At 38.7% G+C, this 18,573-nt stretch overlaps 1 protein-coding gene across 5 annotated transcripts in view; it reads left to right on the top strand.

Moving 5' to 3' along the window:
- LOC126353935 (uncharacterized) overlaps positions 1–18,573 on the top strand; it is a 340,432-nt gene that overhangs the window by 25,705 nt on the left and 296,154 nt on the right. For 2 of the 5 annotated variants that reach the window (XM_050003197.1, XM_050003198.1), the window contains exon 3: positions 9,427–9,504. In XM_050003197.1, the coding sequence (XP_049859154.1) occupies positions 9,427–9,504 (78 nt within the window). Of the gene's footprint in view, positions 1–9,424; positions 9,505–12,028; positions 12,215–18,573 lie in introns of those variants that run through there. The other 3 variants (XM_050003200.1, XM_050003199.1, XM_050003202.1) reach the window with 3 other exon arrangements.

Raw genomic sequence — 18,573 nt, 5'->3', positions numbered from 1 at the left:
TTGATTTCACATTGCCCAGAGGGCACAACAAAAGCTTTCTTTTTTCCGATCTTCAATAGCTACATGAATCTGATAGTAACTGGGGTGTGGCGAAGAATTTGCATTTGCCGAGGTGATTGAAATATCAGCAATTGCAAAAAATGCTGTAAGCTTTTCCTCTGTAACTGATTTTGTTGGGAACTATCATTGTATGTGACAACCACGAACTGAAAGAAGAATGAATTACTCCTGCTTTTAGTAAATCTGAGGTATTTTTGTCTGCTACAGGCAGTGACAGGCTATGCAATATGTTTTCTAGGCTATAGTCTTAAGTATTATACATAGGAATCTTGTGGTACATTAAGAAGGTTGACAGAAGTTGTTTCTTTTCTTCAAATGAAGTTGCAAAGTCAGCTAGAATGGGGTACAGTTGATCTTGATCTGATTTGCATAGATGTTGAAGTTTCTTTTCGATTCCTGCCTTTATAGGTGACACAACTGAGGTGGAATTTATGTATACTGTTCTTCCAGGCTTTTCATTTTTCTTCATGTGCTGTTGTCTCATAAATATTTACTTCATGCTCTTTTGCGGGTATGGTACCCTAGGGAATTTTAACCATCTGCTTCCAAAATTATCTGTGAGTGTAGATAATTTTCTCCACTGGCAAAAATGTACCCTCCGTTGTCACACTTGTTAGAGATAAACTGCGCTTCTCATGCACCTGCGTACCATCTAAAACTACATTTCTTGTTAATGAAACCACTAATAAAATATCTCCTGTTAAAAAATCTTTCTTCACCTCTCCCCAAATGATTTCCCCAGTGCCCCCTGATAATTTCTTGGCTTAGTGTTTCTTCAATTCTATGGTTCATCGTTTAGTGAGTATTTGGAATGTGGCCATTCGTTGTGGACTCCCTCGCATCATTATAATGGAAACATTGTCAAAATGGTCAATTTATACTTCTTATGTTCAGAAGTTAACTTTGATTTGAAAATGGTGCAGCAAGTCATTGTCTAAAATGCCATCAAAATTACATTCATGCTTTCAAACTACTTAGAATTTGAACTGGTACTCCTCCCACCTATTTCCAGTTCCACATATTGTGACTCTGTAGGATAAATTACCTTTTTTCACAATCCACTTGGTCCAGAAAACTGATTTTAGGTTTCGACAGTGAGTAAATTTAACAGACAAAGCTTTTATTTGTTTGCCATCCAATTGATTCCTATCTCTCTTATCAGGTAGGATTTGCGGAAGGGGAGCAAGGAACAGTGGCAGAACTGCACCCATCCACATTTCCCGTATTCACATTCCTTCGAGCCCCTTGATGACCTATATGGTTAGCCGATTGGTGTTGTAGAGATGGACAATTTTCTCTCTCGTGTGTGTGGTTTTTTTTCCCCTAAAATAAGCACGCGCTGGTGCCAAACACTAAGGAACCTTGTAAGTTTTGGTCATTTGCAGTGAGTGCAGCACACTTCGGCAATGAATGCACGTTTAGTGGGCTTTATCCTGGTGGAAGATTGGACGAATTGCTGCACCTCCTTTGTGAGTCATATAGCCTGCCTTCGTGTACTTGATGAATCAAACTTCACCTCATCACATACCTGGGTGGGTCAATCCTGCAAATGAGTGAATCTACACAGCAAGCTTCTGATTTGCTGAGTGGTATCTCATTCCTTTCATTACTTTTCATTAGTACATGTGTATGACAAGACACAACTCTTGTTCGGTCAGGAAATCACTTGAAATCCTCTCCTGAATTTTGATATTTAATGGAAAGATTGTCCCTATAGTAGCTGGTGGTATTTATCTCAATATCTATGCTCTAAGCCTTCCGCAAGGACTCCAAATTCCTTGGTATTTCTCAGCCCTTCCATGGAATCTACATAAGCATGAGCAGCTCCTTGCAACATCATGCTGGTACCTCCTATAAACATTTAGTCACTCGATGAGGACAGTTTCCGTGTATCCATTAAATTTTGTATGGATGTGTTGTCATTTTCGCCTGGATTAGATCCACCTATGGGAAACACAGAAATGGGGAAGTTAGGCTAGTTTTAGGCACAGTGTTGTTTTGCAGCATCACATGTAGTAATGCCTCATTAAGGTGCCTTTGCAGATCATCATTCTTCACACGGAACTGCTCCATCCATGCTTGCAGTATTTTGGATTCATCTCCAATTGTCTCTGTGACGTGGTTGAGGGAATCCCTTTAAACTAGACACACACAAAAAAAAATTGACAGCAGATCTTGGTGACATCAGTGGCAGAATTGTCCATTGGCATTTTACCCCTACAAGTGAAGCTTGCCAATTAAATATCTTGTAATTACATAGATAAAAAAAATCCAGTCACCTAATGGTGGCAGGAAAAAGGTTTTACTTGTGCAAGCTTTTGAAGCCAGTGGCCCATCCTTCCGGCAGAAAGATTGAAAGGATAGGGAGAGGGGTGAAGGGAAGGAAACTGGATATGTCTAAGGAAAGGGGTAGAGTTCAGAAAACTCACCCAGAACCCAGCGTCAGGGGAGACTTAACAGGTGGGATGAGAAGGAAAGACTTCTGGCGTCACTTGGTGAGTAGATGTTTTAGCTATACAATTACATTATATTGTCAGAAATAGGTTATTTTAATTGTTACAATTAAATACGTGGATTGACAATCAACTGGGCAGCAACACAGCAGTGATGCCAGGTGTCAGGGACATCATACTAGTGATGTGACCTTGTGCAAGGAGGCAGACGAGGTTGGATGGCCTTGCCTAATGGCGTAGGTGGCAGCGTGGCATTGGGTCTGGGTTGACTGCAGTGGGCAGCCTGGACTGACTGTGATAAGCACTTGTCTATTGCACTACAGCACATTGCCAGACTGTCCTGCACAACGGTTTCTCACATCTGTTCAGGGCTTAGTAATTTGTATGGAGCACCTCAAAGCTGAAAGTGGGTCAAATTTCGCATCTCACTTCAGATGCTAGTTTGTACACCTACTTGGGGGTGTAGTCAGGATTGGAAAGCAATGTGGGCTTATAATTAATATGCGTACACATGTTGGGGAAAGGAAACCGTATCAGTTTATTTGCTTATAGGACTAACATTGTGAGAATTGTCGAGGGGACAACAGAAGGTAGCATCAGTAACCCCAGAACCACCTTGGAGCAGAAGAGAAAATGCCAAGGTAAAGAAACTGAGCCATTTAGCATCTGCTCTAGGCGGCAGTTTGGAGCATAAGAGAGAGATGCTCTTCAGCTCCAATAGCGCTTCGTGTCTCAAGTCAAGTGATCCTGTGGCATGATTTGTTTGGGTAGGTAGATCTTGATGGTGGTGATTTGGCCTAGTCTGTCATGAACCGGTCCATTATTGTATCGGTGGCAAGGTGACAAGACTGAATGGCAGCCATTTGTAAAATTAAATAATAATAATTTCTTGCTTATGGAGACTGGAGTGGCACTTTGCAAACAAACTACTATTAAATAACAGTTTTAGCTACGGATGTGACAATTCCTTAGCCTTTTACACAACTGTTGTATAAAAATGACTGTTTGTGAGATCCTTAATATGGTGCATCATTTAAACTAAATAATTTCATATTACAAAAGTATAAATATGAAAAACACCAAATATGACCTTTTAGTTTTGTGAACATGTAAGTTAACATGGCATCTGGTGTCTTTTAACATAACATAGATCCCAGCCTACTTAGGCGATACATGTTATTCATCCATAAAACCATGTATGCACCCTTCCTCATGGTCAGATAAAGATGTTCATGTAAAAACATTATTTAGGTAGTTAGTATGTAAAGAACTCACCACTGTGCTTACTTCGTGGTGTAATATGTGCGGCACTTTGGCTATAGTGCATCTTCACCTGCTATGAAAGGGTTACTTACGCGTAGGGGTCACGTCTTGGCAGTGTTTTGGAAGGCAAAGAGAAAGAGACACTGCCTGCGATATCAACACCCAGAAAAAGCTGAAGAGAAATGTCACTCTCTTCTGTGGTATTATGAGATTCACTTCAAAAATGTTAGTCTAGTTAGTGAGATCTGTTTACCCAATGTGTATGAATGTCACATAAGAGCAACAAAATACAGAAGAGTTGCTTAAAATGCAGTTATGTCATTTCATGGCTTGGAGACTATAGAGCTGTCTTACAGCCCTCGACCCCCTGCAAATGGGAACAAGGTGACATTGTGAGAGATGGTGGCAGTGCATAGCAGGTCCTTAACATCAAGAAACTACAAGAAGGAAACTATAAGAGTATACTCAAGGTAAATGTTTATGAGTAGCATCAGGGTGACAGATCATTGAAATGTAACATGTCTACTCGGCTCAAGACAGCCATTAGAATCCCTCTCTTTTCACTATCAACAGATCATGCTGTGACCTTAAGCTTCATTCACAAAATAGTAAAATTAATATGGAATAACTATTAAAATAAATATGAGGGTTACCCAGAAGGTGGTGCATCACATTTTTATTCTTCAATAATTATTTATTGAACACACTGAGAAATACGCAAAGAAAGAATGTTTCTTCTACACCTTCTATTCTTCCACATAATTTTTGCCGTGTTTTATGGCCTTCCTCCAGCGAGACAGGAGAGTGTGTGTGTAGCCTGTCAGTGCAACTCCTTGTTCTGCTCTCGGAGCCATTTCTGCACTGTAAGAATCACATCTTTGTCATCCTCAGTGTCATCTACAAATGCCAGCCTTCAATGAGCCAAGCAATTGGAAGTTGGGGGTGAGCTAGGTCAGGTCTGTAGGATGGATGAGATAATACTGTCCAACCCCGTTTAATGATGGTTCCGAAGTCCTCAAACTTGTGTGAGGTTGAGCATTATCTTATAGAATCAATCAATTGCCTGGGTTGTTATGGTATCAAAGTCATTGGAAGCTCTTCTTGAGTTTGGTTAATGTGTTCACATATGCTTAAGAAATATTGGTATACTGCCTCTGGCATCACATCAAAGAGTGAGAAGATTTTGTTCTATCGTCAGACTGTGTAGAACCCATTGTGCACAAACTTTTGAGTAATTTGCATCCACACTTCTTTTTCTGATTGGTAGCTTCAGGGCCAAGTGTCAAGTTGTTATGCATTGGTCCTTGTGAATGAGCACATCAGCAAGCTGTGCCTGGTCAAGTATGATAACCACAGATGACCTCCCCGAATGACGCAAATCTTGGAGCTCTGCCGAACCGACTTCTCATAATGGCCTCACCCTCTTTGCCCAGTGACTAACTGAACTTCTGTTTATTGCAGATGCTCTGTAAACTAGATGCAAATGATTGTGAACATTCCCAATAGTTTTGTTCTTTGCTGTGAGAAGTTCAATGGCGACGCGCGGTTGTAACTTACATCATTTACAGACACTATTTCAAAACATTGCTACAGCTATGCTACCTGTCAGAATAAATGGAAAATTTGCGTGAAAACTTTGGAAATATGGTTTGAGTGGATGTTTTGACAGTTGCTGACAGGTGTCCAAGGAGCATGCATGTCCGTAAAATCTTTACGAGTCTGGTTAAAAGTGCTGCTGTATCTTGTTACACGAAGGTCACATGATTGAAGCAGGTCTGAATATGACATAATGTACCGTCGAAACTGGTAGCCTAAAATTAAAAATAAAATCTAAATAACAGCATTTGGTATTGTTTTATTGCGTATTGACCAGCCATAGTCCCACACTTCTGCCAGAAGATGGAGTTACATTCACTACAGACATTAGTCGAGTCCATGCCACGTCGTGTTGCGGCACTTCTGGGTGCTCGCAAGGGCCGTACACGATATTAGGCACATGTACCAGTTTCTTTGGATTTCTAGTGTAATTCTAATGCACAACGCACATGTGACAACATCACCTGAAAAATTAGTGCTGAAAAATGATCATGAACTATGCTATGAGTTGTTGTTGCACCTGCACAGTTACACAATTCCTACTGGTTTTCCAGAATCACATTGCAGTTTTGAAACCTCCAAATAAAGTCCTATACCATGGCTAGCTGTAAACTAGCATAGCATGCTCAGCTGTCTGTGGTCCCTTGTGACAATTGTTTTCATATGAGGATTCAATTCAAATTTTAATTTTTCACTAGTCAAAGTTGTTTGAGAAATTTATTTACCTGCCTTGTTATTATTCCTTAATAACTGCCTTATTAACCCTTTTATTACTACTAATTTCAGTAAGGAAAAAAAACAGATGAGAAAATCCTGCAGATGCATTTGAGAATTGAACACAGGTTCTCTGCTCTCCAGCCAGATGTCTTGGTTGCTGCATCAGCAGTAATTTCGTTGAATAGCATTTACCTTGTGTGTACATGAGTGGCAGTTGTAATAGTTTCTTTCATAAATTCCTTTGAAAACGTTTGCTGTCGGACCCCTCCTATGATGATAAAAAGTGCTCATTTTTCAATTGTATATTGAACTGGTTAGTTTTGAGTCGAATCCGCCTCCTGAACTGTAGGGATGGTGTTCTCAAAACTGGTGTTCATTTTATGTTGTATACAAGCAGGTTGCCAAATATGAGCTGAATTGGTTGGCTGCATCTGAAGCCTTCTCCTTGTCCATGTTAAAATTTATGGTTTAGGCTGCCGTTTTCACATTGTTGTGAAGTACTGATCAATTTATGGTAAAAAGTTTCAAAGAAACCATTGAAGCTATAACAGTGCTTTAATTTGAAAAACTTTAAATGGTGTATGTTTTCTTTAGTTGACTGCATTTAATGGGTTTCATATAAATGATTTCCTTTTTCTTCTGTGATGTCTAATATAATGTAATAGATAGGTATATTTTCGTTTTCATAGCACTGGAACAGTGATATAAGATATATGGTACTTCAGAAATAAGCTATTGGAAAGTTATACCAAACTCCTGTAAAATACCATCAAAATTGGCAGAAAATGATACCAGAATTGATAGAAAACAGCAACAAATAGGCAAAAATTACTCTGAAATTGGACATAAAATAAAATTGAGTTTTCCAGTCTCTGCTTATTGATTGGTAGACGGACGGAGAGACATTATTTCCATAACAAACTATTTATTTCTTTGAGATTGTGTGATTCACTGTTGTATACTGTTATTTACACCTGATTCTCTTATCTTGAATGTGTTGTCATACAGTGTATGTCCAAGTATTTCAAGATCTTCTGCGTTGGCGAAACATACAAGTGTTATATCAAATATTGATAGAAAACATTCCTGCTTACCATGCATCAAGGAAGGCATTCACACAGACGAGGTAAACCTAGTCAAGGGAAACATAGCCTTTTTTAAAACTGAAGTTGTCTTAATCTGCCAAAAGAGAAGAAAGTAACAATATTATGAAAAGGAAAGTTGCCACTCACCATATGGCGGAGATGCTGAGTCCTTGAAAGGGACAACAAAAAGACTGTCACAAACAAGAAGCTCTTGGCCAGTAAGGCCTTGTTGGGAAAGCTACTTATTTGTGACAGTCTTTTTGTTGTGGCTATCTGCGACTCAGCATCTCCACCATATGGTGAATGGCAACTTTCCTTTTCATAATATTGTTACATTTTATTCTGGATTTTCCATTGTTTGAAAAGCAAAGAAAGGTTGGATGAAGCAATGCATAGTGACATTAAACAGGAAAAGTTCTTAAGTGTTCCTGAAGCAAGGAAGAGGTGAACAACACAGTAAGAGCAGATGTTTTTCCTTTCACTCTTTCCATTTAATTTCAGTTACTATTCCTGCTCCTGTACGTTCTTCATTAGAAAGAATCTGAAAGATGGCACTATTATACCTCACTGTTTATTCCTGTATCTACAACTACTTGGTAAATAAAAATTATTTTTAATGACATTTAACTGAAAATCCCGAGGATGCACTATGACTGACCACGACTTATATTTGGGAGGTGAAATTGCCAGTGCTGCTGATAGTCACACATAAAATGAGGGGGAATGAGGAAGGGAGAGCTCTCATAACTTTGTTTGATTCCCAGGGAGGAAAGATTCATAGCTTGGGGAGGACTGGAAGAGGAGAATTAGGTTCCTCAGACATCAAAAAACCTGGGAATATGTTTTTCCCCACCCCATACACTTATAAGTGTCCATCAGCAGTACTTGAAATTGCACCTTCTAAAGGTAAGTACTGCCCACCCCCATCTGTCTCTTTGTGATTTTATACGCAGTCCAGTCACAGTAATGTGACCACTGCCTATGTTTAACGTCAACATGCAGTAACCACTCACAGACAGCAGCATTGGCATTGGAGGGTATATAAAGTGTGTCGAGGGGGAGGCGGAAAACAGTGCAGACGATGTCGTAATTGTGAAATGGAGCGATTTATTGGACATAATTGGTTTTTGGGCCAAGTGTGGAAGCATTTCTGAAAAGGCTAAGCTTGTAAACTGTTCACATGCCACTGTGGTAAAAGTATACCATGCATGGCAAAATAGCACTCTCCAAAACTAGCATGCAGGCAGCTGTGGTGCTGCAAAGGACATAGATGACAGGGTGAACGACAGTTGCAGAGATATGTATGGGTGAATGAATGGGCAGCTGTTGAGCAACTGCCACCCAGATGAACCAAGGGGCTACCTACAGTGTCTCTTCAACGACTGTCCAACTATTGTTGCTGGATATAGGCCTCTGCAGCAATGGTCCAGTTCATGCACACATGCTGGTTGCTGTCCATCAGCAGCAAAGGCTGGAATTGGCATGCCAGTGCTGCAGCTGGACGTCCACTGAGTGGCAAAAAGTGACCTTTTCAGAATAATCATGGTTTATGCTCCATCAGACAGATGGCTTTTGGCATGTATAGTGCTGTAACAATTGTCGGAAAGGTTCAGGCTGGTGGAGAGGGTTTATGGTGTAGCGAATGTTTTTGTGGCATTCCCCGGGTGATCTCATCATTCTGGAAGGCACAGTGGTTCAACACAAGTATGCACCAATTGTTGGGGATCAAGTCCACCCATAAGTGCAATTCATTTTTCCTTAGCAAGATAGCGTCTACCAGCAGAACAATGGAATGCGTCACACAGATCATAGTGTAATAAGAGCTTGGTACCAAGAGCACCAGAGTGAGTTCACTGTCCTCCTGCTCCACACTTGCCCCCCTCCCCTCCCCCTCCTCTGCCCCCCCCCCCCCCCTGCCGGAGCTTGAATTCAAAACTCAGTGAAGAATATGCGGTGACTGCCTTGATACAGTTTGTGCCACAAATCTTGGATCCCCATCCGAGAAACATAGTGCACTTGGCATGGTAATGGAACTGGCATGGGTCCACATCCCTGTTGGTATCTACCGGAACCTCATTGACACTCTTCCTACATTTCCGCACTGTGAAGTATAGTTATTTGGGCTTTTGACTGGTGATCACAAGTGGTTTTGGACCAAGTAGCTGTCTCAAGTGAATTTTACTTTTAGATAGAATACTCAGACAAATTTCTGTGGTTTTATTAGCAACAATTTCTTTCTTGTTTTGTTCTAGTGGCAGGTTGAGGGATTTGCTGAAAAGTGCAAGGAAATGAAAATGAGGGCAGCTCTGTCAAAAGGCAATTTACATAAGGTAAGGTGGCATAAAGTATCTTTTTAAACATAAGAACATGATAATGAAAACCTATCACCATGATGCATTACAATGTGCTATATTATTATACAAAGTGCATCCGAAAAGTTTGTTGAATGGTCTCAGAAAATATAGAAAACAAGAGTTACAAACAAAGTAATCACCATTAGCTACAACACATTTCTGACATTAATTGTAAAGCTATTGGAAACTGTCAGTAAACACTTCTTGTGGCATTGTTCGAAGTCCTGCATTGTTGGATGTCCGCATCATTACAGGAGGTGAGACCAGGTGCTACTAGTGCTATAGGGGGCCAGGCGACAGACATCTTCCTCGCCTCCCTCGGATAGAAATTCATGATGAATCAGGACCTTGCTTTCGAAAAAAGCGATCAACACCTTTAACTTTGGATTTCAACAGAAGACTCTTTGGGAGGCAGGGAAGACAACGAACATCATGCCACTGACCATCACTTGGTCTCAGGATGTAATTGGTAGCACCATGTCTCATCTCCTGTAACACTGCAGATATGCAACAATGTGTGACCACAGTGCTTTGAGCGATTGCACAAGAAAAAAATTGTTGACAGTTTCCAACAGCTTTACAACTGATGTGAGAAGTGTGTTGTAGCTAACAATGGTTACTTTGAAGGCCAAGACTTATTTGGTGCAGCTCTTCTTGCTTGTCTTTTCTGTGCTGATGTTTTCATCTTTGAATAACTACTGCAATCTACATCCATTTGGCTCTGTGTGCTGTTGTCAAACCTTGGTCTCCTCCTACCAACCCCCCCCCCCCCTCCCACTTCCCTCTATTACAAAACTGAAGATTTTTTTCTGATGCCCTCCTCCTTAGTACACAGCACCTGGAAATCTGAAAGGGAAAGTATTTCCCCTACAGAATATTGCCCCTAAGGTGGATACCAGTGGTTTGTAATGCTGACTATAGCAAAATTGGGAGTCGCACAAGCTCCTAATTTTGGAAATTGAAAGCATATGGTCTACAATACTTGCTATCAGAATAATTCCTAATATGAATGAAATATTTTCATTCATTTGTGGGTTTGTGAATGTTCTCTAAGGCAGTTCCCTGGCAGAAAAAAGGCCACACTCAAAATGAGATTATTAAGAGTTATATGCATAGTGTCTCCAAAAACCTCCTGTCTTAGCCTTTTTCAAGAAAGTGGGGGTATTGACCACTACCAAACATTCTCTCTCTTTAGTCATAACTTTCTCACAATCAAATGTACTGCAACCATAATACAAGAAGAAAATTTGACCTACATTGTGATCTGTTGAATTTTTCTGTAGTACAGAAATGTGTGAAATAGAACTAGCACTGAAATCTTTTAACTTACTTGAAAGTAACAGAAATTCCTATGAGATAATAACAAATTATATGAAAGTAAGAAGAAGAATTTTTTTGTAATTATCATGTTGTTCTCTTCATTATTTTTTATAGCAGAAAAAATTGGGATATAGTCTGATTTGTTTGTTCGAGTTATGTCTTTCTGTTTTTGTTTGTACATGATTAATAATGAAGTCTATGTTCTGTAATTCATAATAAAGTTCCTTTAAATTTGATAAATCTATCACAATGTTTATGTAATCATGGAGCAGTGTTATATGATTTGTAATAAGGTTTAATTTTATATTTGTATGTGATTGACATGTATGTAATACTAAATTAAATTTCTTAACAACTATATGAAATATGACAGATTCCTGCTGACCACATGGAGGAGGGACTGAGTGGCAGTCAGGCACAATGAATGATGATGGCTGTTGGATAGTACAAACTGTCAGACAGAGTCCGCTTTCAGATACACAAAAGAGATATGTGGAGACACGCGCGCGCGCACACGCACACGCACACGCACGCGCGCACACGCACACGCACACGCACACGCACACGCACACGCACACGCACACGCACACGCACACGCACACGCACACGCACACACACACACACACACACACACACACACACACACACACACACACTAGAAAGCAACTGTCATATCCGTGCACTAAGACTGATATGTTTATTTCTGGACCTTCAAACTAAGCTGATCACTTCATCCACCTTGTATTTTCCTGCTCCTGCCTGCATCGCACATACATTCTCACAAATTCAGTGACATAAGTTGCCAGATCCCTTGCCTTTTGTTATGCTGAACTGAAAAGCTTGACTATCTGTTACACAGCATAACAGGCAAGGAGAGACACTGGCGTCAACATACTGTATATTTACCACCTAAATGTCTATCAACATGCTGTATGTCTCATATGTTCCTACTGTACCTTACAGGAAACAAAAATGTTAAATACCAACAGACCAGAGTTAGGAGTTAATGAAAGACTAATTTCAATCATTTTCTTCTACCATAAAATGAGGAAGGAAAATAGTAATTCACAAGAATCACAGCCAGTAAAACATTCCTCGTGATGTGCACATTTTTGTATGACATGATGTGGAGTTGTAAATGGATTTAGTAACTGATCTGCAATTTCATTTTCCCCCACAGCAGTTTAAGCTCTTCACAACTGACACATGGTTTTCTACATTCATGTCAAAGTTGTTAGTGGTTGGAGATAATATAAACAAGAGTTGAAATACCACAGTTCGAATATATTAGACTTTACTGAGGGATATTCAGTGAGTCACTAAGAAACCGATAATCACGTCTCCAGAGAAGGATATGACAGAAACTGTAAGCATATTTATTTATCGGTATTAACATGATTTTATGTCTGTATGCGAACAATGTTGTGCATTAATGTAGTCCTTATAACTGCACTAAGATCCATATAATTTTTCGTGTTGTTTCCAATTGTCAAATATTTACGTAAAACAAAAACCACTAACCATTTGGTCGAGTACTAACAGCATTTCTGTGCTGGTGGGCTGGACTAGCATGATCCTGCTTTACACTCTTTATTATGAAGTACTAGAGGTCACTGAGGCCAACCATTTTTGGACCGGCTGTGTAACAGTGTCCATACACTGGCCCTGCCAGGTGCTAGAAAAGTGACAACTGTTTGGTGGGCATAACACTGATGATTTTCTTGAGAGGTGAAGATTTCATTCTTATTGTCACCTCCACTAGTTTCAACACTGTGGTAGGCATAACAATTAAAATATTAGTTTAAATGTAAGATGAATATAAGGCAGCTGTCTTGTCATTGCTGCATCCTGTTTATAGTTCCCATACATTAATACCAACAACTAAAAATGTTGACAGTGAATAGTGAACATTTACTGCTGCAGCTAAATGATCGAAAACCAACCTTATTATCAAAATAATTAATGTTAATTATATGATAGAATGTTCAGATGTAATACAAACACAAATACACAAATGGTTATTTGAAGCAACAACTCAGAAAACAATTTTGTTGCTAAAATGACAAGCTTACTTATTAACTGTGACCAGTTAACAACATAGATCAACAAAAGCAAAGATCAGTTGTTCATGTCCTGGCCTTATCATTTTTGTGTTGCAGTTCCATATCTTGCTCACGATGTGTATGCTACTAAAAAGAAAAATGCATAGGTGACTTTAATGTACTGAATTGAAAGCAAATACTAAGAAGATGTTATTGTGATCATTTATTATTTAGCAATCTTGAAAAAAATCTTATTAGTAAGAAAAGAAACAGAACTGTGTAGCACAAAAAGAATTTCTTGAGGCCATCTGTTCACAAATGAATGATGACTTTTATTTTCTATTTTTTGATAATAACGCAGAAACTAAATTATGTTTGTAACAGAGTTTCTGATTGCTGTGACAACTATCTGGAAACATTGCTTACATACAACTTCTTATTCTGCATTTTCTCTCATTGATATGAGACCACACTATTGCTGAAAACCATGTATATGGAAAGTTGTCATGTAATCTACGCCAAAATAAATATTGTAATTGATTTTGACAGTCATGCATTTATTTTCCTTGAGGTCAAAATGATGACCGCTCTCAGATCTTCGATGAATGTTTGTTACCAGTAAATGACCTCCCAATCCGTAACAACAGTGTGACAGTGTTGATGTAATCACAGAGCATTTCATCAGACAAAGAGTGGCCGATTAACATAACCACAGTATTCCTGGTGCACACAGTGTGATTCATCCAGGATCCAGGAATGTGACACACGTACACTGTCTTTCATAATATTGACACAATTACACAACCCACATGTTGCCTATTGAATGTTTCCAAAAAGTTAATGGTAGTGTATGTCACTGCAAAGATGACTAGAAAAACAAAAGGAAGGTGTTAATGAAGATGTTAGGTGGACTTCCTTTAGATTATATGAATGCAGAGATGTTAATCATGTGAGAGCTTGCCACTGACTAGCTATTTTGGGTGGAATTGGTCTTATGAAGGGTGGCGTAAGGATTTTTGCTGCTTGTGGAATCCTATAATCATTTGAAAATGATGAGGTTAAGTTTTACTACTTTGGATGGGCTATATACTCAGACCAAAAGTTGGTTCATAAAATATGTTGCGTGTTACTGTATTAGAAAAGTTCATGCAACCATTTTATTAATCTGTGTTAGCAACACCCCGACTACAAGTATGGTAGCCATGTTTAAATGTATAATGCCATATGTTAATTTTATTAATTTTTTAATTAATGACTTAACAGATTAATGAAGGATGCCTTTCAGTCCAGAAAAATAATGTCTATGAAAATACATGCATGAACTTGAGAAGTACACAGATATTATGACACAAAAGATGATAGTGTGCCTGGTTCCAAACTTTAAGTGAATTATTTTCCAGCAAATCAAAATATCTTGTCACAGAGAATGGAATGAGTGCTTTCCAGTGAGTAGTGTCACTGCTTCAGATTCTGCTGATCAGCTCATTCTAAATTTCCTATCTCAAATAATAGTAAAGTTTTCAGTTGATTATAACTTTTAATTAGTACAGTCTACAGCAGAACTAATTACATGTTTAAAATCTCAGCACATTGAAAGAAAAAGCCTAATAATAATACCAAGTGAGAATATTCTATGTATTGAGCAAATATGATATACCTACAGTATATGTAATCATATCCAGTTGAAATAAAAATGGGAAAAAATCAGTTATTTGGCAAGGCTGAGGTATTAACAAGGGGTTCCAGTTCCAGGTTGCTTTGTTATAGTCTCTGTTGTGGCCCACTGTAAATAGGTTTCATCCCGTTGGTAGCAGGAGTCGCCATGTTAAAATGGCATTCAGTGCAATGGTGGATTCTGGTGTTCTTCACTTTGTTTTACCGGAGGTAAAGGACATCTTTTGATGCATGTTAAAAATTGTGATCCATGTGAAATCAAACACAAGATTGTAATATATGCATACATCAGGCCACTTGAATCTGTAGAAATGATGTGGAGAAACATAGACTTCCTTTCTTTTTTAAACTGTGTTTTGTTTGTACCATCGTACTTCCAAATCTGGTGTAAGGGTACTGTGCACTCCAATTCCAAGCAACAAAAATCAGCGTGTGACCATGTATACATTTTTGCTTGAATCTTATCAACTTCTTCATTGAGTGTACTTATTTAATATTCATTACTCTGACTGATTGTGAGGTAGTGTGCCTTTATATTAACTGCATTAAACAACGCTGTGGATTGAGGCCTAAAAAAAAAGTTTAAAGCCATGGCCAGTGTGAAATCAAAATGATAATGTTATGCATCTTGCGGCACAAAGAAGGTGTCTACTGTGAACTGTTTCATTAGGTATGTCCATTGCAGTTGGTCCTTGTTGTCATTTACTGGGGCACTTTGTGGTTGAAGTGGGAAAACTGTTCAAGAAGACTGCATCAAGTGTTTCTGTTACACTCTGATGATTTCACAAAAGAGCTTGTGATCTTGTACCCTGAAATGTTTACTTTTTTCACTCCATATCAACCAACCACCAGGAAAATTTAGAAAGGAAGATTTGATATTCCTAGATTTCTGGAAAGCATTTGAAATTATGTCCCACTCCAGACTAACGAAGGTGTTAGCGTATGAAATGGATTCCCAGATATATGACTGGCTCTAAGACTCTGCAGGTAAAAGTCTGGAATAGGGCCAGTGTTGTACTAATGTGTTTCATGCAGGAATGTTGTCAGCACTTGCCGTGGGGTATGATGGGAGCAAAAGAACATGTATCGGTTGTTTATATGAGCCAATGAGAGAGCTGCAGACAGATGATGTGTTCTGAATTTGAAGTAATACATTTGTAAAAATGGTTGAAACATTGCTGTAAATGAGATGTATAAATTTAATTGCTCCTTGTTAAGGCACAGTGGAAAAAAAGTGACCCAGCCAGGATCTGATCCTGCAACTTTCTAGTTCTTAGGCAGATGCTGTACTCATAGACCACCACACCAGATGTGAATTTGCTCACTTTTTCTGCTCCCTCATGGCACTGCTGCTCTCTTGAGTTAGGAAGTCTGTCTACTAGGTGGCAATGGCTTTGTATTTACAACTTAACATCAGTTCATTGTAATTTAAACAGTTTGTGTGAAATATTTATAAATTATATAAAAAAACATTCCTCATAAATTCAGGATCTACAGTGAAACTCCTGTTTCAAGTTTTTTGTTTTCCAGACTTAAAAAACACAAATTTGTGGAAAATGCAAAATTGGGGAAAATATTATAATCCCTCAAAATACGAGCAATAATACACGCAATTTGCTTATATGGTTAAAAATTGCAATACTCTCCAGTACGCTGTATATTATCTGTACAAGTGAAGGAAATTAAACGCACAATACCATGTTTATACAATAATTGTGGTAATGAATTTCATCATGTGTCTAAAACTCTTAAAAAAATTGAAATTGTTATCTTGGTACAAGGTAATTGAAATATTTTCCTACACGCTACGACCAAAAATTATACATCAAAAGACACGTTTTTGAGATATCTTTGCTTTGTGCCAATCAAAAAAAAAAAAAAGCAAAAATTGATTAACATGGTGAATTAAAACAAAAATATCACAGCAGCTAAGTGGTTAAACCATAAGCATAAATACCGACATCTGCTCAGTGACAAAATTTGTCACCATTGATGTTATTGTTTAATGCTTATTTTATGAGCCACACTTTAAATGCTTGCCACGGTCCAAGTATCATTTTAGCCTCAATGAGAGAAACAGAGAAGTGAAAAAATGAGTTTACTTCCCTAATTGTTACAAGCTTATTAGAAGTCGACTCAGTGAATTTCTGTACACTGTGTAAAATGTAAATTTGAAAGAAAGCTCAGGTGCTACAGTTTCACTTCATGCTGTCACTGCTGCCAATTTTTAGATGTACAGTATGTGGTGCAAAGTATATACATGAGTAGTGTATGCAACTGCATTGTGTCAGATTTGAACACAAAATGTGCTATCACAAAACCCTTGTTCTATTTCCATGTGAAATCTCTTCCATAGCACATCGTCTGCGCGAAAAGCATATTTTCAGCACTTCCCAAAATGCTTTCATCCCTACCTGCACTCTCATCGTTGAAGGGCTGCTCGCTCTCTCCACATATCCAGCACGTGAGCTAATTTTAATTGTTTTTGTGCGGTTTGGTGGCTGCGCTGGCTGTTGGGTGACTTAACAAGTTGCCAGCCAATAAGAGCTCAATAGCCAGAAATGGCCGTTTCCTTGATTATGGCCGAGCATATTCTTTGAGACTCAGTGTTTCAATTTAAAAAGTTGATGATTAATGTTATTACTGTATACAGTACATCAGAAATACATGCAAATAGAAGTTCCACAAGAAAAGGTGGCAACTGGTTCCCTTCGTCACGTATTGTCTGAGTCTGGAATACATTGTGCCAACTGTTGTGTTTGTCCATTGCTGCTGCAATCTAGCTTTAATAGTATCATAATTGTGTGGTGAAGCTAAATGTTGCAAGTTTTGTTGGCAACATCGATCATGGATTAAGTCAGCATTTCCTGTCTCACGTCTCCCATCCCCGCAAGGGACTAAAATATTCTCCCAACTCTTCAGTCACCTGTGGAATGAACCATCCTTGTAGTTTGTGCCACTTATAACGTGTTAAGTCACATCATATGCCAATAGAAAGAAAATGAGATGAAGTCAAGCGAAACGTCAAGTAAGAACTTAGAATCGAGGTAGACTTCACTAGGAAGAAACGTAAAATCAGGGAATTTTTACCATTGATCTTATGGGTTTTTCACAGGGGCTTCAAATTTATGGTGTAGAATCATGAAAAACATAAAATCGAAGTTCCACTATATTAGTGAAAACCACATCAAAATTGCAGCAGTTCCTGAGATTAGCCAGTACATACAGACGGGTGTGAAGGGATGACTTCAATTTATATATAGAGATGTTTGTAAATGATGTGACAGACAATGTAAGCAGCAGTCTGTGGCTATTTACTGATGATCCTGTGGTGTACGGGAAGAAGTCATCCTTGAGTGACAGTAGGAAGAGACAAAATGACTTAAACAAAATTTATTACTGCGGTGATGAACAGCAGCTTGTTCTAAATGTAAGAAAATGTAAATTAATGCAGATGAATAGGAAAAACAATTCCCTAATGTTGGAATACAGCAGTAGTAGCATGTGGCCTGACACACACACGATAAGTTGTAACTTTGCAAAGATATGTGAAATGGTATGAGCATGTAAGGACGGTTGCACGTAAGGTGAATGGTCGACTTCAGTTCATTGGGAGAATTTTAAGAAAGTGTGGTACATCTGTAAAGGAGATTGTTTATAGAACACTAGTGCAAGCCACTCTGTGTAGCACATGAGTGTTTGGGGTCCCCACCAGGTCAGATTAAAGGAAGACATCGAAGTAATTCAGAGTAGGGCTGCTAGATTATTACTGGTAGATTTGACCAACATACAAGAATTACAGAGATGATTTGTGAATCCCTGGAGGCAAGATGACATTCTTTTCTCAGAGCGCTGTTGAGAAAATGTAGAGAAGTGGTATTTGAAGCTGAGTGCAGAATGGTCCTGCTGCTGCCAATATACATAGATAAGATAAATACGGGCTTTGATGAAGGTATATAGACTATTTTTCTCTTGCTGCATTTGCAGGTGAAACTGGAAAGGAAATAAT

This window comes from Schistocerca gregaria, chromosome 3 (assembly GCF_023897955.1).
Source record: "Schistocerca gregaria isolate iqSchGreg1 chromosome 3, iqSchGreg1.2, whole genome shotgun sequence".
NCBI classification, from domain to species: Eukaryota; Metazoa; Arthropoda; class Insecta; order Orthoptera; family Acrididae; genus Schistocerca; species Schistocerca gregaria.
This window is presented reverse-complemented; position numbering and strand designations above follow the sequence as displayed.